The 25,727-nt window shown below is 42.5% G+C and overlaps 1 protein-coding gene across 1 annotated transcript in view; it reads left to right on the forward strand.

Annotated features, from left to right (window-relative positions):
- Positions 1 to 435: 435 nt before the first annotated feature.
- Positions 436 to 25,727, forward strand: part of nfatc1 (nuclear factor of activated T cells 1) — a 50,418-nt gene continuing 25,126 nt past the window's right edge. Inside the window, exons 1-6 of the mRNA XM_044052337.1 lie at positions 436 to 960; positions 2,298 to 3,342; positions 3,638 to 3,797; positions 10,284 to 10,486; positions 12,867 to 13,039; positions 15,266 to 15,406. Of these exons, the coding sequence (XP_043908272.1) occupies positions 942 to 960; positions 2,298 to 3,342; positions 3,638 to 3,797; positions 10,284 to 10,486; positions 12,867 to 13,039; positions 15,266 to 15,406 (1,741 nt within the window). The 5' untranslated portion in view covers positions 436 to 941. The remainder of the gene's footprint in view (positions 961 to 2,297; positions 3,343 to 3,637; positions 3,798 to 10,283; positions 10,487 to 12,866; positions 13,040 to 15,265; positions 15,407 to 25,727) is intronic.

The following is a 25,727-nucleotide window of genomic DNA, read 5'->3' on the forward strand; positions in this document are numbered from 1 at the left end:
CAAAATGAATTGGGGAATTGGGAGTGCAGTTTTACAGAAGGCCCCTTTAATTTTGAACATAATGTTATTCGTCCATGTCACTACGACTGAGACTGTTTTGTAAATGAGGGTAAAGGGAAGATAGATATAAAGTGGGTGGAAACTGCAGATTAATGTTGGTGCTGTCCATGAACAAGAGGTCACAGTGTTTTGTGCTGTGTCATGCAGAGGATGTGGTTGACCGTGGCTCAGAATCAGCTGGATTATGTTCACCAGACGTGTTGTGAAGATGTGTTGTTCTAGTTACTGGAGGTTTACTTTTTGCGCTCCAGCTGCATATCGGAGCCTCCAGGCTTCACTGCCAGCTCCACTAATTATCCCGTGTGAAACCCCAGTGTGTGTGTGCGCGTGTGTGTGTGTGTGTGAGAGAGAGAGAGAGAAAGAAAGAGGAGATCTCCACTGGACCCATCTGGTGGTCGGACGCGCAGATGCGTCAGAGCTCGGAGGGGCGGCGCGCCGCCGCCGAGGTGATCCCCGGGTTTAAAAGCGCAGAAGTCCTCCCTGCGCCGGAGCAGTGCGTCACAGCGACCCAGCAGATCCAGGATCCCCCCGTTACAGAGTCAGAAATCCCGAAAACAGCTTTTTCTACCACACATCTGCATCAGCCATGATCATATTCATGCTTTAATACATTTTTACGCGTCGCGCTTTTCGGTTTTGGATACGACTTTCTTTATTTTTTGAGTTTAATATCGGAGCCGTCGTTGTTCGCCACAGGCTTTTGGTTTAAATTTCTGATTGTTTTAACTTCGCTGTCTCGCTGCGGTTGTTTGCTGGCGACATAGGATCCTGAGCGACAGCTGGGGAATCTGTAAACTCCGCTTTATGGATAAAGGATCGCTCCCATCTGTGACTGCGCTCAGAGTGTGATCTCAGACGTTGCTCCCTGACCAAAGACCGAAATGAAATCAGCTGAAGAAGGTGAGTTTGACTTTTATTTTCTTCAAAACTCTCTCTCCGTCTCGTTTTCATTTAAAACTAAACTGCTCCAAACGTGGTATCTATTCAACTTTACGCACGGATGCGTAAAGTGGAGTTTTATCTTGATTTAATCTGTTGAATGTGAACACACTGAGTCTCTGTGATGTTAGTATTAAAGTGGAGATGCAGTTTCGTGCCCCTCCCTGCTGATCTGGGCAAAGTGGGCGTGGCTCATGACTAAACAGTGCTCCCAAAAATAGTCAGAATTGAACCTGCGTTAATGACTGTGGGTAGCAGTAGTGAGTGGAGCAGTATTGATGGCAGGGAGCCCCTCAGGGTACCTGTTAGGATGTCAGCTCATTCACAGCAGTCTAATTATAGAAAACAAACATTTTAGGGCTCCTGTGTCACACACACACACACACACACACACACACCGCAAGCAGAATTAAACATACGCATAATTTTCTTTTATTACAAGGAGTCATATGGAGCAGCACTGATGTCATAGTCTTTACACTGGGGCCCCTAATTCTCTTTAATTTACAGCAGACAGGAGCTGTGGTGACTGCAGGCTGTCTGACTGCATCTGTCTGCCTTTTTCATCCATATCAATGTGCCCGGCTGTGGTCACACAGCCTCATGCAACCATATAACCACAACTCCCTTTCCCATGTTCCCCCTCCTCCTCCTCCGCTCCTTCTCTGCTCCCTGCTGGTGACCTCAGCCTTCGCCACAGACGGGCAGAGTTTCTTACAAGCCAGCGGGAGCGTTGGACTGAGACCACGAGCTTCCCCGTGGCTCGGTACAGCGTGCACCTTCACAGCATGCAAATAACCGAATCGTGTCCCTCCTGTGTTTATTTTTGAAGCCTGTTGGAACATGAAACTGGCCAACAAAGGCCTCACTGTGTGTGTTTTCATAATGTCACAGTTTATGGGCTGCAGCATGTGCATTAAGTGGCGTAAATCTGGCAGCATGTAGTGGAAAATAACCACCTGGTCTTGCATTTGGTTATTTTTAGGCTGCAGTTATTTTTGGCTCCTATACTTGTGTCTCTCACCTAATTTGATTTGTACAATTTGAGCCATTCAGAGACGCTTTGTGTCGCATGCCTCTGTGTGTTTTGGGAATTCCGTTAGATGAGGTGTTAAGTTTTTACTCGCAGACCCTCTGCACTGGGAAGAAGCCAGAGCCAAATCCAGTAGAGAGGCTGCTCTCTTGCCATTATAGGCAACAGCTCTCACAACACTCAACTTGGCAACTGTCTCCCTCCCAGGAAAGGAGCCAGTAAATGTGTTTTTGATTATCAAACTCGATCTTTTGTTGCTTTTCAGATGCATATGGCTTCACGCCAAATGTCAGTCTCTCCCTCCCGCTGGGCAACCCTTGTCTCCCGTCACAGTACCACAACCTGCAGGCCAGCCCCATCATATCTGTCTCTGTCACCGAGCCTCACAGTTATGACACCCAGGATGACATTAGAGCGGCCGGCTACTACTCTTCCCCTAATGCCCGCCCAAACGGTGCACCAACCCTGGAGAGCCCCCGTATTGAGATTACAGCCTACGGTCAGTTTCCTGAGGATGAGGTGGAGCAGAACAGCCTTCCTGTTGCTAAGCGAGTCAACTCCATCGTGACACTGACCCTCCCCAGTGCAGAGGGTTACCGTGACCCCAGCTGCCTGAGTCCGGCCAGCAGCATCTCATCTCGCAGCTGCCACTCTGACGCTTCCTATGAATCAAGCTTCTCCTACAACTATGACAACTCGCCCCAGAATTCTCCATGGCAGTCTCCGTCCGTGTCTCCTAAAGGCTCCACCCTGGCCCTGCCGGGTGACGGCTGCACCTCCGGAGGTTCCCCTCGCCACTCCCCCTCCACCTCTCCTCGCACAAGCATAACAGATGACACCTGGATTGGTCAGCGTGGCTCCAGGTCCAACTCCCCTTGTGGTGCAAAGAGGAAGTACAGCTTAAATGGTAGCGGAGTGCAGCACAAGCAGTTTCCATACTCACCCAACCATTCGCCTGGACCGTCTCCACAGACCTCCCCTCGCCTCAGTGTCACAGAGGAGACCTGGCTTCCAAACACCAACCAATACACCAATTCAGCTATCCTGGCTGCCATTAATGCCTTGACCACAGATGGCGTGATTGACCTGGGCGAGGGAATCCCCATGAAGGCCCGGAAAACCAGCCTGGAGCATAGTCCCACTGTCAGCCTGAAGGTGGAGCCAGGGAGCGATGACCTGAGTCCGGGACAGCTTTGTGAGGACGAGCACATATCCAACCGCATGTTGTTAAAGAAGGAGGGCTTCTGTGGTGGGTTTCTGGACGTGCCACAGCACCCGTACTCCTGGCCCAAACCAAAGCAATATGTAAGGTGAGAAAATAGCGGCACTCATCACTGATGTGGTTTTTACACTATTTGTTGAAATAAAGCCTAAAAGAAATGGCTCAAATTAATGAAAACATAAATTGAGGATTTAAAAGATTTCCATATAGATCTGTTTCTGAGAGGTTTTAGCATATTTGCAATTTCATAACAGCAGTAAGGCAAGGTCTGGCACATCACACTGTTCACATTCTGCACATTCTACCTTGATAAGTGTGTCTAAAATAAGCTCTCCTCCCATGCTGTTAAGTTGACATGTTCAACATGTTCTCGCCTCCGACAGCCCGTCCCTGCCAGCACTTGACTGGCAGCTGCCATCCAGCTCAGGGCCATACAGCCTGCAGATCGATGTGCAGCCCAAGTCCCACCACCGAGCCCACTACGAGACAGAGGGCAGCAGGGGAGCGGTGAAGGCCTTGGCGGGAGGACACCCAGTCATTCAGGTCTGCTAGAACAGGTTTTTATTTTTTTAGGTTTTTGTTTTTTTAAGCTGCTGTTGTGCTGCACTCACATGTACTGTATCTGGTGGAGGCTTGTGCCACATGTTGCCGAACTGCATTGTTGATTTTCTGCTAATCACAAATACATCAATTAATATGTTCATTTGCTAGAAGTTGACAAATGTCCAAACAGTGTTCTCTGACATTGCTGTGTTCCCCAGGTGTGAGGCACGCCCACTATCAAGCTCCGTATTCCGAAACCTATCACTGATTTATGTGGTTCTCTCAGGCTCAGGGATCTGACAAAAATGCTAACTGTACTGTACCTGAAAGTTATCTAAAAGTTAGCCAAAGACGACATTGACAGTGTTCATAAGGTGACGTAAGGAGGATGGAGAGTAACCCTTCACAGGAAGTTAGCTAAAAGTTAGCCAAAAGACAACTATGTTAACATCAGCTTCAACTTTTCTAGGAATTGTCTTCTTTTCTCATGCGAAAACACTGAAATTCTTTCAGAAAAACAACAAAAACAACATAATTTTAATATTTATCATCTAATCATTCCCGTAGGGGCCCAAACCACATGTTAGGAACCGCAAACCAAGACCGCTGCGTTTCCTGTAATGATTAGTCCAACACACGGTGCACCCATTAGCCCCATTTATTCCCCAATCCCCTTACCTCGTCACTGCTCACGTCAACACTTCCCCTCTGCCTGCTTTCTACCTCATGTGTTAAAATAGATCTGGTTAGCATGTGTCTCATGACCTGGCTGTTATGGCGTTCAAAGATGTCACATTTCTGAATGGAATACCATAGGTATGCTACTAGACAGACCAGTCCACTCAGCCAGTTCCTGTCCAGACGTGGGTGAGTCAAGCTTTTCCACTGCGCCCTCAGTTGCAGCACAGACAGTTACGGAGTGATGTAGCGTGGCCAGTAAAAGCTTAGTCATGAGCTTTAACCACAGGAGCTCTGGTGGTCGAATCTGAAGAAAAAAATAAATGTGGGCTGCAGATATGTTTTGGTTATAAACCCATCTGGTCCCCCAACCATTACTGCTCTCCGCTGACCTCAGTCTCTGAATAAATAAAGGGTCTGAAGGAAGGAGTCGGGTAAAGTGAGCGGTAAGCGGGGCTGTCGCTTTAATTAATACTTCTGACATTTTGTTAACACATTACAGTGGGTCTGCAAATTAACTGGATTTTCATGACATAAGGAGTAGAATAATTTTTGTTTGTAGTCTTTTAGGTGTGATAATGTTTGAGAATGAGTAGTTTTCCTCGTAGCCACAGAGTAGCAAGCTGTTAGCTCTTGACTGTAGCTGTTAGCTGGCTAGCATTTTTTAGCAGAAAGATTAAATTTCATTGTTTGAGTCATTCACTGTAAGTGAAGCATCAATGCTAACAATTAAACATAACATAATCCTGTTGGACAAACTATATGACGTTGAAAGGGTTAAGATATTACTGCACATATTTATTAGCATTTGCATATGGCAGGTTGAACAAATTAGCTAATTCAACAGATGTATTTTGGCTTCAAGTCAGGGTACAGACCAAAATACTTTTCCTGCTTGAATGTGGTGGAGCTTTTTTCAGCTGGAATAAATTTAAAATAAATTGCAAGTAGATGAGACATAACATGGGCAGCACTGTCGCCACACAACAATGTTTTTTTGGTTCTAATCCCAGTTTGGTTGTGTGGAGTTAGCATGTTTTTTTTGTTTTTTTAAATGACTGCGTGGGTTTTCTTTGTGTACTCTAGCATTTTCCCACTGTTCAAAGGCATTGAGATTGGGTTTAGGTTAATTAGAAACTAAATTGACTCTAAATTGACTCTGTGATATGAAATTCTGCCCAGATTGAACTTTTTATCTCTATCTTTTAATGCACTTTCACTATTTTCTTTTTTTTTTTATCAGGGAGCTGTAGAATTAGGGAACACGAGTACTACAAATATGTATGCAGCTGTAAAACCTTAAAGAAGTTGAATGAAAACATGTTGTGCTACCCAGTGTGTCGCAGCAGCCGCCACACATCTGTGCACGACGCATGTATTTGTCCATGAGAAGGTGCTAATGATTTAATGACAGGGTTCTGGGTTCACTCGGGCTGAAATAGAGAGCGTGTGTTCACTTTAAACCCAAACTCAAACCTCCCCCTTCTTCTCCGCCAGCTACCGCCCCAACCACACAGACTTCCCTTTGTTTAGGAAAGTTCCCGTGTGCACGGCTGACATCACCGCGCTCTGCGTCCTGCGGAGGCGGCAGCGGCTGAACCACACACGTTTCTGGCAGGCTCTGATGGAGATGTTGGTGGGAGCTTCAGACAAGGCAGCCCCATCTCTGTGACTTCCTGATTACATGGTACACACAGGGGCTGCAGCCTCTGCTGGCTGACGAAAGCCTCTGCGGCTCATCCCGACGCTCCCGTGATTCAAACCCTGCCCAGACTTCACAGAGTTTATTCTGGAAGGTCCTGCTCTGTGTGGTGCACTTTTTCTCCACGTCGAGCATCTATCACAGCTAAACTGGCTGTTTTCTGTTCTCTTTCAATGCCATCGCCGCTGCGCTGCCTGCCTCAACCACACCCGCCTTTACACCGGCAGCAGACTGAAGTATGCCCCTCTGAAGTGCTGTGTGCAGTCCTCACCGCAGTTAATGCTCAGGGTTTCGTGCTGCACTTTAGTGGAGAGGAAATACCCTCGTTCAAGTCTGTGAGGTCTTCTTTTTTCTTTTTGAAGTTAGCTTTCATGACCCAAATTTATACATAATATTTCAGAGTCATGAGCCTTTTCTTGGCTTTGATCCTTGTGATTTAATTTAGATTCTGAAGCAAAGTCATATCATGTGAAACACAAAGTGTGACAGGGTGAGTCGCTACTGGAATATCCCTCTCTGGACAAAACAAGCCCTATTTTGATGGGATTAGTTTATCATGGAATGGTGGGGTAAAGGAATCATTACCAGAACATCTCAGTGATTTTAGTCCCGTCTGAATGTGCCACGTCAGTAATCATTACCGGACTATGTTAGTAAAGATTATGGCGACTTTAACCCGAGGGAAAAAAGTGTGTAATATGTGTACGTAAATTTTCCATCTTATCCTGTTTACAAGTAGTTTTTCACGTATTTTCAAGCAATGTAGCCACTTGAATAAGCATTCATTTTGCACTAGGCTAGCAGACAAGTCTGTGGCAAACCTTTGGTGTGTTTGGTGTATTCTGAACCAAAACAAGGTCGAAAGCACTTGCTTTAGGTAAGTGCCTAAGCACCATGGTCTCAAATCCGACATTGTCACAGAAACTGAAATTGAATTCCGTGTTTCATCCCTGGTCAAGTTTTGTGTTTTAGGCGTTTTAGCTGTCAGTGTCAGTGTCAGTGCCATGTTGATGTCTGTCTGCGCTTGTGAAATCAGGAAGCAATATAGTATGCTCAGGCGGCGGCAGCAGTAGTTCTATTGAGATTTTTTTATCCCCTGCAAATTGAACATTAACGATACAGATGTCCTGTTGTTAAAACCCGTTACTCCACCTACCCATGTAAAACTAATCCCGTCTGAATAGTGCTATAGATGACCCTACATTTGTGTAGAAGTGTGATCATCCCGCACAGAGTACAGAGAGGTAACCCCAGTCTATTCCTCACCCCTTTCTCCTCCTCTTTGGTGCCTTGAGCAGCCAGAGTCTCGGCATTCCTCTTGTGGGTGATAATATGAACAAGGGAGGAGTGGCTGCATTTTGCTAATGTCAAACTTCTAGGGCGGAGGAGCACAGGGTTTACATTTAGTGGTATCACAGTGCTTTAATCGCAACAACAAATCATGTGTTGCTCACTGCAGCTGCTTTTTGCAAAACATATTCAGATTACAGAGCGAGTGAAGCGAATAGAAAAAAAAAAGTCTCTTGATTGCAAAATTACCACCTTGATAATTTCCCGTGTCTGAAATGATGAATGACGCATGTGATTTGCAAATATTCCAACAAATATACAACAAGTGCTCACAAATTATTGTTTCTGAAAGCATAACATTGACAAACAGCTAAAATGAGACATCTGACACAATCGTGTTTGATCATTTCTTCATGTCTAAACTTTTGTTTCTGACAATAATTCAGAGCAGATAATCTGATCACTAATCTGTTAGTGATTACATTTTGAAAGCAACCACCGAACCTTTGCGAGCGCGCTACCTCACTTCATCACACTCCTCTGTGCTGCCTAAATAAACAGCATTGCTAGGCAGCAGCCCATTTCCTTACACAAATATACAGGGCTTTTGCAGGCTCTTAACTCTGACAGGAATCCTCCTCCAAATCACATGTTGTGCCTCCCCAGTCTGAGTTTTTCAGCCTCGGTGTGGTGGGCACTCCTCGCCTCGAGTGCTCCTCTTTATGTTCGTAAAAAACTGCTCTTCATTTCGACAGTTTCCCTCCTCCTGACGCTCCCACCCAGAGCATCTGATGATTGGATGGAGATCAGTGTTTGCTGCTGCACAAATTTGACTATGTTCTTCTTCTTCAAAATCACAATCACCTAACATAATATAGAGATAATGGCAGAGAGATGATTATCAACAACAATACCTATGTTTATTCATGTACAAATTAGGGCTGCAACTAATGAATATTTTCCAGTACTTCAAACGTAAAATGCCAGAAAAATGTTAATCACTGTTTCCCAAACCTGGAAATGATGATACTCTCAAATGTCTTGTTTTGTCCTTAGACCAGATTGATTCAGTTCTAATGATTTCTTTGTTATATGGAGCAAAGAAACCAGAAAATATTGACATTTTAAGGAGCTGAAAAATTAGAAAGCAAAAAAAAATAGTAAATAATATGTACACATTCACATACATCAACTAACATAAAACTAACAAAGATATCCATACAATTAACATACATTTAAAAAATATATCTGTATAATATAACACAAGGGATACGTTCTATTTTCAAGGAAGTTCATCAAATATGTTTTTATCATGTTTTATAAACGTATTACTTTTCTTGTTTATCAAGGAAATCAATTTGATAATTTTAATTTATTTCCTTAGAAAAAAAGAGGCAATAAAGAAAGTAAATAAAGAAGTTTGTGATAGAATGTTGTCCCTAATTAATTTAGTCTTTTAGTCTTTATACCTGACCCAGATTGCACCATAATAATTGTTCTAAATATTCAAAAAACGTACTTATATCACTTAAAATCCTTGCAGTCGATAATAACATTGCAACAAAGTTTAAATTGCATGAAAAAGTAGTTTGGAAAATGTATTTTGAGTTTTAGAAAAAACAAAGTACACAACTTTAAATATGTATAATTTGCACATTTTACACATTGTATTTTGTCATGTGTCACATGTTGCGATCGCCCGCTTCCAAACCTCTGATACGTGCAAGGTCACGTTGTTGATCCAAAATGCCGTCGCTTATTTGCATGACTACTGACAGCATAATTGTGTTTAATAACACTTTCTCCTCGTTTTGAAACAACATAAATTATGCATTTTTATTACACACGCCGCATACTTCATCGTGATCGACAGAGGGAAAAAGTTGGTATTGTGAAACTCTGCAGACCACAAATTCTGCCTCAAATACTTGTGAACCACTTCACTTTTCCAAAACGTCATATTTAAACATTTGATTTTGTCTACTCGGCGGACGCGGAGTGATGGCTTGTCCAAATCCTAAGTGGCTTGCTGAAAAGTAGAATAGCTACATTTGTTCAGGACACACGTCTGTCCTGTATTAGAGCCCCTTTTATCCTTTGTCTTGTGTTTTAATTGTTTTGACTGCGACGGCTTGTGCTCCAAATCCTCCCTTGTCACATTGTATGGATATCATACATAACTCTCCCAACTGTGTGTCAGTCGGCGCTGCTGTTCTCGTATTTCAGCCTGCGGGTTTGGGCCTCATGCCTGCTCTCTACAGTCTGGGTGGTTGAGGTCATCCTGGCAGGAGGCCTCCTGTCAAGTAACACCTATGGAGGTCTGGGCTTGAAGCTACAGCTAGCAGCACGCCTGTGCTGTCTCCTGCTCCGGGATGCTGGGATCGGTTTACTGATAACAATCAGAGGAGGGTCACTCGTGAGAGTTTTTCTTGACCCTGAATGTCCTGGGATTAGAGGGACTGACGTAACCTTGACTTTTGTGAAACACTAGCTTAGTGTTGTTGCACGGCGTGCATGGGGGCTCACAAATCACATCGCCGCTCACTGTAGGTGGTTTTACTGCTCTCTGGCAAAGGCTGCCCCTGAGATTCAGCTACTGTAGGATCAACATCTTGGCAGGCCTGAGATGTACTGATGGAGGAAGTGTATCATTGGTAGTAAATTAAAGAAGATGGAAATGGTGATTACAAGATCCTAAATGGGCACTTTATTTGAAAACCACCGTGCTGAAAGCCTGAACTCTGACAGACCCTACATTTGTTTTTGACAGAATGCAAGTAACTCAACCGCAACTCTTTTCTCTGCCTCCCCTTTAGCTCCACGGTTACATGGAGAGCGAGCCTCTGACCCTGCAGCTGTTCATTGGCACAGCTGACGACAGGCTGCTGAGGCCTCACGCCTTCTACCAGGTCCACCGCATCACTGGGAAGACAGTGTCCACCCCAAGCCACGAGACTTTGCACAACAACACCAAGGTGCTGGAGATCCCACTGCTGCCGGAGAACAACATGCGGGCCATGTGAGTCACCAGAATCTGAATCCATCACTGAAGTCTTTGTTCGTTTTAGTCTGAATTAAACAAATGAGACAATTTTATGGTTAGGGTTTGGTAAGCTAAGACTCGTCTTTGATTCAGGAATTGACAGGGTCTTATGTGGCTTCCCAAAATGTTGCCTGAATGTGGTTGAAAAGTGAAACTTTGACCACTAGAGCCTTAGTATTTTAAAGTCTTTTAGGGCAAGACCACATCAAGTCATTTGAAGCAATCCCAAGTCAGGTCTGGAGACATTTAGACAAGACCATGTTGTGTCATATCAGTCAGAAATGTAAGACTTGAAGGCCAACTGGAATCTCATCCTTCAAGATAAGTCCAAGTCAAGCCACAGCCCAAATTTAAATAAGATACGATTTTTCTGGGTTTTTACCAGATCATAATATTGAGACATTTTGGAGATATTGGTTTCAAGTCATTGGAGGCAATTCCACATCAAGTCTAAGTCAGGTCTTAAGACAAGTCTACATTGAGATCTTCAAGGCTTAAGCACATTGAGAGAAGCCCATGCCAACAGTTTGATTCATTTAAGATAATTCCAAATGAAAGTTCAAGCCATTTGAGACTGATTCACGTTGAGCTGTGTGTTAATCAAGTTCTTCAAGGTCAAGTCAAAGTCAAGGTCAAGTCACAGCCCCAAAAATTCCTTGGGGGATTTTACCAGGTCAGAACAGGAGACATGAATATTTATTCCCATGTACTGTAAGTCAAGTCTCAAGTCCACATTTTTCTTAGTCTGACTTTAGTCCAAGTTTGAAATCACAAATCTGACATGTATGAAACACTATTGATATAAAATATGGATTTTGCTAAGATTGCGTGACCATCTTTCACTGCTCTGGCTGCTCTGCAAAGATGGACAACAGAGTTGTTATTTGAAAGCCTTCAAATTCTAATTTAAGGCATTTTCTTGGATGCATCCTTCACTTCTCTCTGAGGAGGATTTTAGTACAAATTTGGTTAATTAAATCCTCCCAAACTTTGTTTCATTGCTGCCAAAACATGAAAAAGCTGATAAGCTGGAGACATGATGTTGACTTGTTTTATGTGTCTGTGTGTGTCCTGCATGTGTGCACGCCCTGCTGTAGTGTTTGGGTTTTGAAAGTGTTGCCCCCTGCACACAGACGAGTGGCTTTCCCATTTTATAAGCCTCAGAGATCAGATTACCGGGGAAGCTTAAAGCTGCTAACAGCGACCCAGTGTTTGTGTCTGAGCTGCAGGCAGTAGCAGCCTGTTTGCATCAGCACTTTCTCTGCTTTTTAATGGATGCAACACATAAGCGCCTCTTATACAACGCCATCTCCTCGGGATACGGTTTCTCTTTTCTCACGGACGACACGCCTCAGAGTGCTTAAAGTTTAGGCCAGGGATTTGCGGGAGATTTATTTGTTCTGACATGACATTTTGTCTAACGTATAGATGTTTTATTAAAGTGGTGAAGAACACAGGCAGGCGTTATTATATTTCTGAAATAGCTTCTCTTTAGGTTATTTAGGGGAGCATGTCTTAAATTAAACCATTAATCAACACGAGTCCACATTTTTTCACATTTGACATGGTATGACTCCAATTACAATAAATCCAGTGATTGAACTACTCATAGTACCAGCTGTATTCTTACTGAAACATTTGTCAGGCACTGAGCGGACGCCTCAGTGTGTGTGGTTTTGCACTCAGCCTGTGTACGTAGGTGGAGAGCAGAACAGCTGGGGTCCTCAGCATCAACACCTGATTACTTCGCCAGCGGAGCAGACCCCAGTGTCTGGCAGGAAGAATGTTAGGGAGTGTTCAAATGTGTGTAAAAGTTGACATTAACTAGGCTTTGAGGAATGTGGCATCAAGTAGCACGGCTGTGGAAAAGCTAGGTTTTTGGTGAGGTATTGTGCAGACTGGGAATGGTGGAGAAGAATGGCAGGGTGGTCTTTTATTAAGTGGCCGACGAAGACTGTGACACTGTAAAAATATATAACTTTTGGTTTTTAAAGTTTTTGTAGGGGAACAGTACTTTAGAAACCATCTGGTATCGATCATATCAAAGATATTGATATAATTACAGTCCCCAGCCATGTATTTCTACAGACTTTTGTATTTAGCCCAGGAGTAAAGGCAGTGAGGTGTAAAGGTTGAGGGCGGTGGTGTTAATCTTCTCTTGACATGGCTGCAGCCTCTGTCAGGACACTGTTGATGGAATCCAGAGTTAATATCACTTTCAATTTGGCTGCAGTGCTGCATAAATCACCACCTGAATAACTGTGAGCTTATACATACATCATAAAAGATCATTTTGCCTGGTGGACAGAGGGACTTTGGCAGACTCTGACTCTCTGTCACGTGTCTCCACTAACAGAATCGACTGCGCGGGGATCTTGAAGCTGCGTAATTCAGACATCGAGCTGCGAAAGGGGGAAACCGACATCGGACGCAAGAACACACGTGTGCGGATGGTGTTCAGGATCCACATTAACCAGGCCACAGGGAGAACGGTGTCCTTACAGGCTGCGTCCAATCCCATAGAGTGCTGTGAGTACATCTTGTTTTTCTCTCCTTTTCCAAAAGCCCAGACTCTAGAAATTAATGCTAAAATTGTAGTTAGTTTTGTCAACTAAGTGAATTACAGTATCTACTATGGGGTCAGAATGTTTATATTTTCATTTTCTTGGCACTAAAAGACAATCAATGCATAAACGCTACTTTAAACCACATACATTTAATTACGTTCCTCAGAGAACTCTCATTTTTGACCTAATGGTGCATTCAAATTTTAGTCGGAAGTCAGAATTTTTCCAACTCGGAAAGTCGGAGCAACCTCACAAATCCTTTCCTCAAAAACTGCTACTTTTAATTGTTTATTTATTTCCCCGTAAATCAGTTGTACACTTACTACTGTTCAATTTTAATCAATGCACATGTTGCTACACTGTTTAGCACTGTTATTAACAGGTATTGCTAACAATGGCTAGCTCGAGAAACTATAAACTGGGCTTGAGGCTTGTTAGCAAACATTAGCATATGGTAACACATTAAACTTAGATGACAACCATGGTCATTAGTATGTTAGCAATACCATTGTGCTATGTATCTTAAAATGAGAGCTGTATAATGTAGTAGTAGTAGTAGTAGTAGTAGTGATATTAGTAAAAGTTAAGCAGATAAGACACCTTTACCCCGTTTAATACAAAAAAGGCTTTATTGTAACTTCTAATACCTGAGGGGTTTTCTTGGCGTCAAATCCCATTAGCATCAGCTATAAACTGTGCTTGATGCTTGTTAGCTAACGTTAGCATGGTGACATGTTTAACTTGGATTGCAGTCATGCCTTCAGGGTCATTATTATTATTATTACATATAATTATATAATTTTATATCTACATATAGTGTATATAAATATATATATATATATATACATATATTATGTTAGCATTGTGATTGTGCCCATGAGAGCAGCATGCTGTAGTAGTAGATACAATAGCTGTAGACTAATACACAAAACTACTTTAAAAAAAAACAAAAAAAACAAACAAACTTTATCCTAACTTCTAATATCTGAGGATTTTGTTGAGGTGTCTTTTTTTTTTTTCTTCTCCAATTTTTCCGGGCACTGTGTCCCGAGGATCTTGTCGCGTCACAATGTTCCAGCTCACTGAGACAAACTGTGATATCTAAATTGGAATTTGAAAGCTAATGCTGAAGCTATGTCGTAAGCAAAAATGTCATAGAGTCAGTACCTTTTCCTCTTAAAATGAAATAGTGTCAGGTTTTCTGGGTGTTTGTCAAACAATACAATCAATCATGAACATAAGAACAATGGACGTCTTTATAAGACCGTCTTGATAAAGTCCATTGACTGTCAGCTCTGCACTGCAGCTGACCTTTCTCTGGACCAGGACACACTCAGGCACATCAGCCACTTCATGTGGTTCTGGCTCTGAGAGCTGCCATAGAGATTAAGTCTTATGAGGTAAATGAAAGACAGTAGTTAAACCATGATCTCAGCGCCTAGAAATAGACCATTGTTAGTTTCTGAACGGCTGCCACAAAGCAATTGTATTTTTTTTTTAACCAAAATTCATTCGCTGTGTGTGTGTGTGTGTGTAAGGTTATTCAGTAGAAAGACGCAGAGAAACGCAGGGAAGTGGGAAAAATTGATGGTTTCCAAAGACAGAAAATGAGGGTTTTATCAAAATCAGAACGCTGCAGCATCGAATTACGAGAAGATGATCCTCACAAGAGAGAATTATTCCGGTTTTATTTAGCTTTGACTCATGTGTCATGGTCAATTGCAGTAAAATTGCAGGTATCTTTCACGGAAGAGACCTAACTATGACATTTAAATGGAAAAAAGTTTGTAAACAAGTCATAACAAATAACATATCATTTCAGAGGGGGATAAAAAGAAAGAAAGGAAGTGAGGGATGAGAAGAGCAGGCCAGAAGGTGAAAGAGATGTAGAGAGAGAGGAAAGATACTCTTAAAGCTAAATATTTGAGAGCAAACATCCAGTTTCATTTGAGGAAAAGACAAATAAACAGAAGGGGAAGCCTCTTTTTACTTTGAGGCAAACAGGGAGCACGGATCTGACACGAGGGGGCCGAGGTTTACAGCTGCACCCGTGCCTCTGTGGAAGCGGTCTAGGTAGTTATTCAGCCTGGGCCTGGATGCTCAGGTCTGCATGGGGAGTGGGTGTGCATTAGCCTGAGCGATGAGTACGCTTTCTCTTCTCCCTCCCTCCCTCCCTCCCTCCGAACAGCCCAGAGATCAGCGCAGGAGCTGCCGCTAGTGGATCAGCAGAGCCTGGAGACGAGTCCCGCCCACGGAGGGGAGAGGATGCTCCTCAGCGGACACAACTTCCAGCATGACTCCAAAGTGGTGTTTGTGGAAAAGGCTCAAGGTAAAAGAGGAGGAGGAATGGCTTCAGTGTCTCAGTACGTGTGTGTGTGTGTCTCCTGTTGTTGGAGAAACCCCAAGAACTGCTCCCTCCTCTCCCTCTGCCGTCAAAATATCCTCCATCTTGCCAGAGTGCCACATGTGGTGCACATTAATGTGCTGTATTTTTAACCCAGCAGATTTACATTTGCAGAAGTTTCCATTGCCTGTTCAGCCGAGGAATGGATCACAAATGCAGCATGTGTGTGTGTGCATGTGAGAGTGTGCGCACGTGGCGTGGATGCACACAGGTTTGTGTGTGTGAGAGTGTGTGCGCACGTGGCGTGGATGCACACAGGTTTGTGTGTGTGTGTGTGTGTGTGTGTGCCAGGCCCCAGTATTTGTTTCTCTTTTTCTTTTCTGTTAAGTCTCTTTGGTTTGGAGGGAGCGGGGACTGCTCCCAGATGTTGGTTTACAAACAACAATTTCCTTGATTAGCTTTAGCTGAAGCAACGTGAGGCGCGGTGTGGGCCGAGGCTCGGCAATGTAAACACAAGTGATCCTATCAGCCATGTGACTCATTCAAGGGAGAGAGAGAGAGGAAAGGTAAGAAAAAAAGAAATAAAAGGAGAGAAGCCTTTTCATTGTTCCACCTGTGAAAGCAAGAGTTCAAGGTTGGCCAGGTTCAGGCTGCACCTCCTCCACCTCCACCCTCTTATTGTACAATGGAGGAGGGAGATTGTTTATCAAAACAAGAAGTGATTATTTGAGCTCAGGCCTCTTTGATTAACCCCAATCTTTTCCGGAGAAAAGCGCCAGATCATGTAAATACACCGCAGAGACAGAAACACTAAAGCTGCTGCCTGTTAAGCAAAATAAACAATCAGTAATGATGGAAAAATATAAATATCCTCTTTGGCACCTCCACCCTCCACATACTGTATGTTCTTTTGATGTTGTCTCACTGGATCAGCTCAGTCACATTCAGAATCAGCATATTTTATAAATCCCTGGAGACAAATTCGGTTTATTACATTTGCTCCTTCAGAATTAAAGTAACACTCTGGAAGGAGAATTAAGAAAACACCAAACTAGCAACAGATAATATATATATGTACATAAACATGACAAGAAACATGTGCTTAGTTCTGTGATGATCAATAAAACTGAATTATATAAATAGAACGTGTGAAAGTAATGTATGTACAGAAGGCCGTCAAAACCACAGGGTTTATAAGACGTGGTTATTGCTACACTACATCGGAAGTTATGTGAGGTTGTAAAGTTGAAGTAAAACTTGTTTAAAGCTTCTTTTTTTTACGTAACATAATAACAATAAAATATACACTTCAAACTATGACCCCTAAATCAGTTTGATGAAATTATACGAAGACAGTTTGGGTACTTTACTATATATGTATATATATATGTTTATATATATATATATACATACATATATGTATATATATATGTAGCTTTAATAAACCTAAAAAGAAAATAGGACCAGAACCTGTTTGTTCAATAATTCATAGACAATTTACTGAGCAAATACACATATTTAATTTAATAATTTAATAAGTTATGATATTAAATTACTTTTTAGTTAGTGTGTGATCACTTAACTCAGCAGAAGCTGCTTCTCATATTAATAATTAAATGTTGAATTATATAAAAAAAATATTTACAAATTAAATTAGTATTTAATTACTAATATGTAGAGGAAATTATCAAGGGATTTTTTTTGGTTGATCTTACCTCAACAAAATCAGAGAACAACAAGAACAACAAAATGTCACACACAAGCAAAATAAGAGTGAATAAAAGAGTATGGACATATATAAAAAGCAAAAGAGAAACAGAACCAAGAAGAAAACATAACAAAATAAAAGTAATAATGCCAGTAAAAGTGTTGTTTAAAACTCCAACAATCCAAGTGTTTACATATTTTATGATATGATAAGATAGTCCTTTATTAGTCCCACAAGGAAGACATGTGCCGTGTTACAGCAGCAAAACTCTGTCAACAAGTTAATGAATAAATATTTATTGTAATAAACATGCAGTTTAACATCTATTGATATACAATAAAGAAAAGTATTAACTATAGTAGAATAGACAGTGAGTCAAGTGGAATATATGCAGCATAACCTTAATATTTACAGTGTAAACATTGGAGGATTATATTTATAAACATACAATAAACCAGTTATACGCCTTTAAACCACTAAGGGTAACTGCCACAAGAGATTTCCTTCTTCGCCTCGAGCGAATGACATTATTTCTGGATCTTGAACGTATTTACTGGACTCCGTTGAGACATGGAGCTCGACAAAAGAAAAGAAAATAAGCTCACACCTTCATAAAGCATGGTTAAAGTTTGGGTCAGCAGCAGCAGCAGCAGCAGCAGCAGCAGGGGGTTGTGCTCCTGTGTGAGCTGTGAATCTGACTCTCTTTAAGGCCATGTGAGTCTCTGGACAGGCGTTGATGGGTGTGCTCCCTTGTTTTTGACGAGGGTTTCCCCACGTCTGGCACCAGCATCAGATTCCTGGGCAATCCTACCATGGAAACACCCTTGAGCCAGGCTTCCACAAAGCTGCACCCCGCCACCACCCCCACCCCTTTATTTTTTCTTTTTCTTATACTTCCCTCCATCCTTCCACCTCTCTATCCAAGTTGCCTCCGTGCCACCAGCTCTCAGGTCATTAACTCTGAGAGCTGTGTGTTCCCCGCGGATCGCACTGGGACTTCTTTAAAAATAGACACAGTAAACGAGTCGGGACGTCATTAATCTCAGGGGTGAGATGGCGTCATGAGCTGCAGTCTAATAATCCCAGGAAGATACAGTGTACGGTGTTCAAAAAACCTTTTAATTCAGCTTTCACGTCCCTGTGTGTCGTTGTGATAGAATCTGAAGATTTAATTTGCCTTCGCTGCTACTTCACTTGGGCCAAAGCGCGGCCCTGAGAAACAGTTTAACGATGAAACTCATAAATCCTGAGTGGTGGATTCAGTTGCCATAAAGGGCTTAAGCATTTAATTTTACCAATGCACAATTTTCCTGCAAATTTTCCAATTAGGCGCTTTCACAGAGAAGAAAAAAACCCCTGCGGTAACACAACATGTGAGCACCGACACAACAGTCCCACTGGTTCTGTGTTAGCATGTATGTCAGTTTCCCCTGTAATTATATCCAGGATGGGTCACCCTGCTGTAAGAAGCTGCCAACAAACTAAAACTTTCATTTGTTTTGGTTTCTATTTTAGTGTCCAATGGTCTAAATGATGTTTCCACTCAGCTGACAAATGAGAATCTGGGGAAACACTGGCGTGAGTGTTTTCAGAGAGAGGAGAGAAGAGGAAGCAGCAGCAGCAGCAGCAGCAGCGGCTGATGTTTTTGTGCATGCACAGATTCATATTCATGTTTTCGAGTGGGTTGTTGTTGTCACGCATGACTCACTGGTGAAGGAAACCCCTGTTTCCTCTGCAGAGACGCTCACACGCCGTCACCTGTTCCTGTCTTCAGAGCGCCGCTGTTTGAACACACTAACGCTCATATTAGTCTCACCTTATCGCGCGCCCGCCTGCTTTCCTGAGATAACATCGGTGCAGTTGTCACCGCTGGTTGCAGCCAATCAGTCATGTGATATTTCAGACATCAGCCTGTAATCTAAACCCGACCCCGTGTGGTCGCACCTTGCTTTGATTTGGCCGTCGTTCTGCGTGGAAGATGCTGTCAGTGATAAGTCACAGTCACTCCATTTGCTGAATGAGGCCCTTTTTCTGTTCTTCATTCACCTCTGTTTTTCTCCACGTTTTCTTCTTCTCTCGGTTCTGCTCAGATGGGATTTATTGTCTGTAAGTTGACAAGTTTGACTGTAAATAGAAATGAGAGACAGAGGCGAGAAGATGAACAGTGTGTGGAAACTGTGAAGAGAAAAAAGGGTTTCTGAAAACTGGTTCACATTAAAAACACCTCGTACTGGTCACAGAAAGGTCAACATTGATCTGCTATGAAAAGCTTTTTTAGGATACCTTCATGCTAGGTTAGCATAGGACTGTCGCAATGGGGAAATTTAGCTGTTAGCATAACAGCTAAGCAGTGTTGGAATGTAACTTGTACTTAAGTACAAAAGTCACGTTTCTAGCAAATAAAATCAGAAGAAGATGAAGAAGAGTTGGTAATGGTCTGTATTTATATAGAGCTTTTCTAGTCTTGATGAGCTGCTTTATACTTAGCATTCACCCATTCACATGCTTCAACATGGGGTTGAGTGTCTTGCTCAAGGACACATATAGACTAGCAGAGCCTGGAATTCAACCCACAACCTTCCAGTTGAAAGACAACTCGCCCTACCACTGGCTTAATCCTAAGTTTTTTCATACTTTTACTTCTAAAACTTTAGTACATTTCATATCAGAAAATTACTGATAAGTACAGTAAAGGTCATATATTTTAAGACGTTTACTTTACCAAAGTCATTTTCTGGTAAGATACTGAAGAATGACAAATTGGCAACAACTCGTGTGTGTACATTGGCTTTGTATGTAAACTTCACACCGTGTCTGATGAACATTTAGCAAAGTTAGCTACCAGGCTAGGATAACTGTATGTGAATTTACGTGTAAACACAGTGAAGTGGCAAGCGTGTCGCTTACAGAGGTGAGGTCAACTCTTGTATTAATGTGTCCCATGGTCGTCTTGTGTTGTTGAACTGTTGGCTCCATTGCCTCCCCATGGTCGCCGATGGCATTGCTCCGTTTCTCTCCTGGCGCGCACCAATACGGAAAAATCCTTCCATTATCTTGACTTATTATGTAACATTTCTCACCAAAACCATGTGGTTTGACTTGAAGTTGAGTTTTCATTCTTGACCTTTAAAACGGCTAACCACAGTGGATGCCGTGTCTGTGTTGTCATAGTGAAAGTCGGGTGTTTGTTTGGTTTCCATATGTGCCCTTTCACCTGCCTCAGCCTGTTTGCTCACAAAATCCGATCTAATTGATTTTAATCAATTTTCCCTCTGCTCAGTCTTTCCCCACAACCATTTATAATAGCTTCACTTTAGAAGGAAATCCTCGCAGCTTAGAAACCCCCTAATGACAAGAACACTTGCACATCTGCTCAGCTGCACAGTCTCGACCACAATCAGTTTCTCGTACTCTCTCACGTCCACTGAACCTTTCTTTCCTCCAGTCATGGCTGTAGCTGTATTTCTGTTGACCCAATTTTCCTCACTTCCACGTTTTTCTGAGATCCTGATGAGCTGGAGCAGAAAACTGGAACATGGTGCAGTGTTGCTGGCCACAGCAGCGTCAAGAGCACGAGGACCTGAAAATTGAACTGTGACAGGATTATCACGCTGCGAGGCTGCCAGATGGCGTTTGGAATTACCTGTAGAAAAAAAAAAAAAGACACACGGGCCATCCTCATCCTGTAGAGCCCACGAGAGCAGAATCACAGTAAAGTAAGCACGGCGCTACAGTTGTTGTAGCTCCGTCAGCTTCGCTCAGCTCACAGCTGTGGTTTTGTTTAGTGGGAGTGTTGCTTTGCTTCAGCGGCGGACATGGTCAGCGGCCTCGATTTGGTTGCATTCATAGAACAATGACTTCTACTTGAAGCCATTCAGTGGTTTGGCTGCCTCTGACACTCCGGAGAACAATGGCTGTTTTCATAAACAAATCAATTACAGCCGCATAAACAGCGAGGATGATGTTTTCATAAATTACAGTGCATGATTCATAAAAATTGCAGGCCCTCTTGGGAAATTTAAGAGACATATTTCTCCATAATCTGCCTCCAGATGATATTGCTCGGTGTTGGACACCGTCGTGGCTCTAGGTTAGTTGATGTCAGTATCTGTTACCTTTATTTTTTGTCTTAGCCGCCAAGCCTTCCACACCACAGCAGCTTGCATGCAACTTTTAAATGTATTTATTTCAAAAATGTAATCACAGAAATAACATGTAAAACCTTTACATTATACAGTTCTAGCACTACTCAACTCGGTTTGGTATCAGGTACAGAATAGATCCTCGTCAATGGGTCGTTATAGCACTGTCGTGATGTTGTTTAATACGCATTCAGCTCTCTCTGGATTTTAGCCAGTTCCACTGTCTTGTTGCCATTCCTCCTTATGCTCTCATATTTATTCTGTGCACGTACATACCTTACATACCTTCAATTATTCACACACACACGTGTTAAGCCACGTCTTCCTCTTCTCTTTTGTGGAATGATCTCCAACTCTGGTCGTAACTTCCTCTTCGCCTCGATACAGCCAGTCACGAGCACCGTTAGATCTCCGTCAAACAGCATGCTCTTTGCTCATTAACTCCTTAGTTACCAACAGTTGATATCAAACTACCACAAAAGTGTTTGAAGTTTGACACCAAATAATAATTTTATTCCATAAGATCAAACCACAGTGTTTGAGACGTCTGACTTTTTATTAGATGGAGGATAAAGATTGCTGGACTTTGAGAGTTAGAGCTGAAATGAAAGAGTCAAACTATTTGGTAAATCTGAACTCTGGAAATATGCAGGAACAGATTTTTGTTAAAAATAACCATAATTGTGCAGCAGAACTGAAGAAAACATCTTGGACGAGAGGTGTCATGTCTTCAACTTAACTCAAGCAAGTTCAGTTGCCTACAGCGAACCTTCACAGACATTTGGAACGACAGCTTTGGAAAAATTTAACAAACCTCTTCTGAAGCAGTAACAGTTTGTCAAGATTAATAGGAAAAGTACTTGTCAAAAAACGGTTAGATCTATCAATAGTATAACTTTAGGAAACATTGATCACGTAGAAAAGTATACATTTGTCATATTGAATCGCAGAAAGGTTCGATAACAAACTGACCAAATCCACGTGTTTTCAGGGCAGTGAGAAGGAGGAACTTTCAGTCATCAGTCAGAGGACAAGGGAACTCTTTCAGCGTGGCACATGTGCCTGGGCAGAGCATGTGTTTATATTTACTGTAGGTTATGAGTGCTTGGGCATGTGCCACCCCGCTGTTTCACTCTGGGCATCAACGTTTTTCTCCACCCAGCCCCAATTAAGGAGCACAAGGGGCTGCTTGATTCCCTTTTATAAACCCATCATGACAAATAAGTGCATTGTATATGGCTTGATCCCCGTCGCCTGCCGTGACTTTGTACAGCACACCAGCACTGTGTCATTGACTGCTCTGTGTTATGTCTGCTCGGGGAAAGTAATGATTTGTATAGACCACCGCTAACGAAATGTGAATGGTGCGTCTTCTGCACAGCTGGGACGCTGCCAACGCGAGCGCGGCTCATGAGAACTGGGAGCGGGGGCAGGGAGTTTGTGAGGTTGAGGTTTTTAGGTTGTTTATCTTCGATAGAGCAGCAGGCCAGCGAGTTAGAAACCATATTGTGTCTATTGTTGGAGCTGCTACTGGAGATTGTCATTGGTGCAGGCCTTGTGCAGATGTTGCCCTGTAACTCTGGAACGTTCTGTGGTTATCTGTTATCCGGTGCACTCTTTTTAAACAAAAGGCATGCCGTGAATGCAACTTTTCAATGCTCATTTTTCAGCTCTGGCGAGAAAGTTTCCTGGCAATAGGTCGAATAATGCTCAGTTTGATTTTCTGTCTCTGTATTGATGTGAAAAATTATCTGACTGTGAGTTAGAGAGAGAGAGAGAGAGAGGCAGAGCGAGAGTGAAGAGGGAGATCTGAAAAACATGTTTACCTCCTGTAGTTTGATGTCGGCTGTGAAGGCTTCCCCTCTGGACAGGTTCCCAAAGAGCAGAGAGGCAGAGTGAAAGAAGGAAAACAATAGAGACGATTGCATTTTATTTTTATTTTAGATTATTTTTGTAATCTGAGCTTGGGGACCCACTTTTTGAAGATGGCAAATGTTTGTGACGCAAAAACCCAATATAAATCGGGAAAAGCGCAAATTTGAAAGACTGATTGTTTCTTGTTTGATTATTTCCTTTCTTTTCATCAGCATTGTCATCATCTTTGTCTTTCACTTACTCTTTGAGAGCCTTGCCATGCAGGAAAAGTCACCAGACTTGGAAAGCACATGCTAAACCTGGTTTTAGGGTGATCAGATGAATTTAGCAGCAACTATAGTTAAAAAAAAAACCAAAACATTTTCACAAGTTGAGTTCCCATTAGCCCCGCCCTCAGCTTCCTTTGATCTACATGCACGCCATGTGGCAACCATGGTAGTGGCCAAAACCTGCCTCCTTCCTTTTTCGTCTTCTTTTTAGGGTTAAGGGTTTAGGGTCCATGTTGATGATCTGCAAAGTCAATGTGCCACCTTCTGGCAACAGGAAGTACACTTTCGGTATCATTGTTACTCTCTAGCGCCACACAATGGCCATTGCGGTCGCTCCACACCCTGACATGGGGGGAATTGATAAACAAAGAGTTCCCAAGAGATGTTTATGAAATTAATGAAAACAGATAGTGAATGTGGGAGAATTCTGCCAATTTGTTTGAGGACCCCCAAAAAATCTCCCATGACCTATCTGTGGGCCCCGACCCAGTCTTTGGGAGCCACTGCTCTGTATTGGAGAAAGTAATCTCCCTTTTTTGAGTGAAGACTCAGAGTATGGGGAAATCTCCTGGGTCATTTCCTGGTCTCTTCTTGTCAGTTTTGGGAAACGTTGCGCAGATGCAGTTGGGTCAGTGATCAGTTTGTGGGGAAAAGACTCCCACGGAGGTCATTCCTTTGTTCCGAGCTCATGTCGGACATTGCCAAGAGTTATCACAAGATAATCAATGGTCTAATTTCTCACATGATTACACTCACGAAAATGCATTCACACAAACATGAGTGAGTCTTGAGTTCCCCACCAGCGCTGCTGTGGCTGACAAGACTCACTGATTAGACGAGTCTCTCTCAAACGTCCACATGTTGAACTGTAGATCGTTTACGACCTCAGATACTGAAATATTTTAAAGGCCCAGTGTGTGAAATTCATATTTGGCAGACACTGACACAGAAACTTAATATCCTGATTGTATAAATTGTTGTTTTTCATTATCCCTGAATCAGCCTTTTATATTTTAAGAGCTGTATAGTCACCATGTTTTTACAGTAGCCCACAATGGACAAACTAAACATCTTTTGAGTTTTGATGCTAACTGAAGGCTACGTTGTTTCTCCAACACACTTTGAAAGGAGGGTGAGGAGAAGGTTATTCAGCTGCTACATGCAACTTCACCAATAAATTAGTGGCGGGAATCACAGGGTAACTCGCAATACGATACGCGATACATGGTCCCCGATACCAATAATATCACAATACAATGATTATGTGATAATCATTATATTGCAAGTCATCGTATAGCGATATCTGTCTAACTGAAGAGAACAAAGCATCGGTGAAAAGTGCAGAATTTCTCTATTTATTCACAACACAGATAACAGTGCATGAAGTCTATGTATTGAATGTGGATGATGGAGCATCTCATAACGTAGCTTTCTCCGCCATTATCCCGCTGTTCGGTCAGGTAACTTCCACCCCTCGAGTTTCCCCTCATTCATCTGAGCAGCGCCACCATGAGGAGACATGAAGTAGTGACGCCCAGTGAGTGAAAGTGACAGGGACTTGTTTACTTTAGTGCCTAAATATCAGGACTAAAGTGAGTTTGATGACAGTATGCCTGGTTCAGTCCTCTCACAGTATGAGGACCATGTCATCTCCAGCAGAGCCTTTTCTCCCAAGCATCCTGTACAATTTCCTCTTACATTTCTCCTGTTTACACTGTTAGCCCCCACACACACACACACACACATGCTTTACAAGTGTTATGTTTTAGTCATAGTACCACACACTGCTGTGTGCGCATTCAAGCCACATGTTTACAACTCGCTCCGCTACAGGCACGATATACGAATTCTCTCCGATGTTGCTTTTTAAACGTTTCTTTAACCTCAAATCACTCAGATCCTGAATGCCCTTCATTGGTTCTTCTATTTTTGCATAATCCTGTGTAAAAATGTCACCAAAAAGATAACGATAAAGGATTTTGTTATAATTGAAAAACTGTTTATTTTTCTGGACAATAATGTAGCTTTTTTTTTTTTTCTTACAGTTAAAGGTTTTACATTATTTCCCTTTGCCCATTAAGTGTAAACGGGAGGAACATATGTGTTTCATAACTTTTCTGTTGGCAGACTTCAGCTCAGTTCTCCTCTGTCTTAACTAATGTATAATTGATTTAAACATATAAATAGGCAAATACAATTGAACACACATGGATCTAATTTATCAATTAAGACATAAAAAGTTTTTTTTTGTTCCTGATGAGCTTATAGTTAAGGTCTTGCATCACCCTTTTCTTCATTTCTACTTCGGACCC

The sequence above is a fragment of the Solea senegalensis genome, linkage group LG20 (assembly GCF_019176455.1).
Source record: "Solea senegalensis isolate Sse05_10M linkage group LG20, IFAPA_SoseM_1, whole genome shotgun sequence".
Taxonomy (NCBI): domain Eukaryota; kingdom Metazoa; phylum Chordata; class Actinopteri; order Pleuronectiformes; family Soleidae; genus Solea; species Solea senegalensis.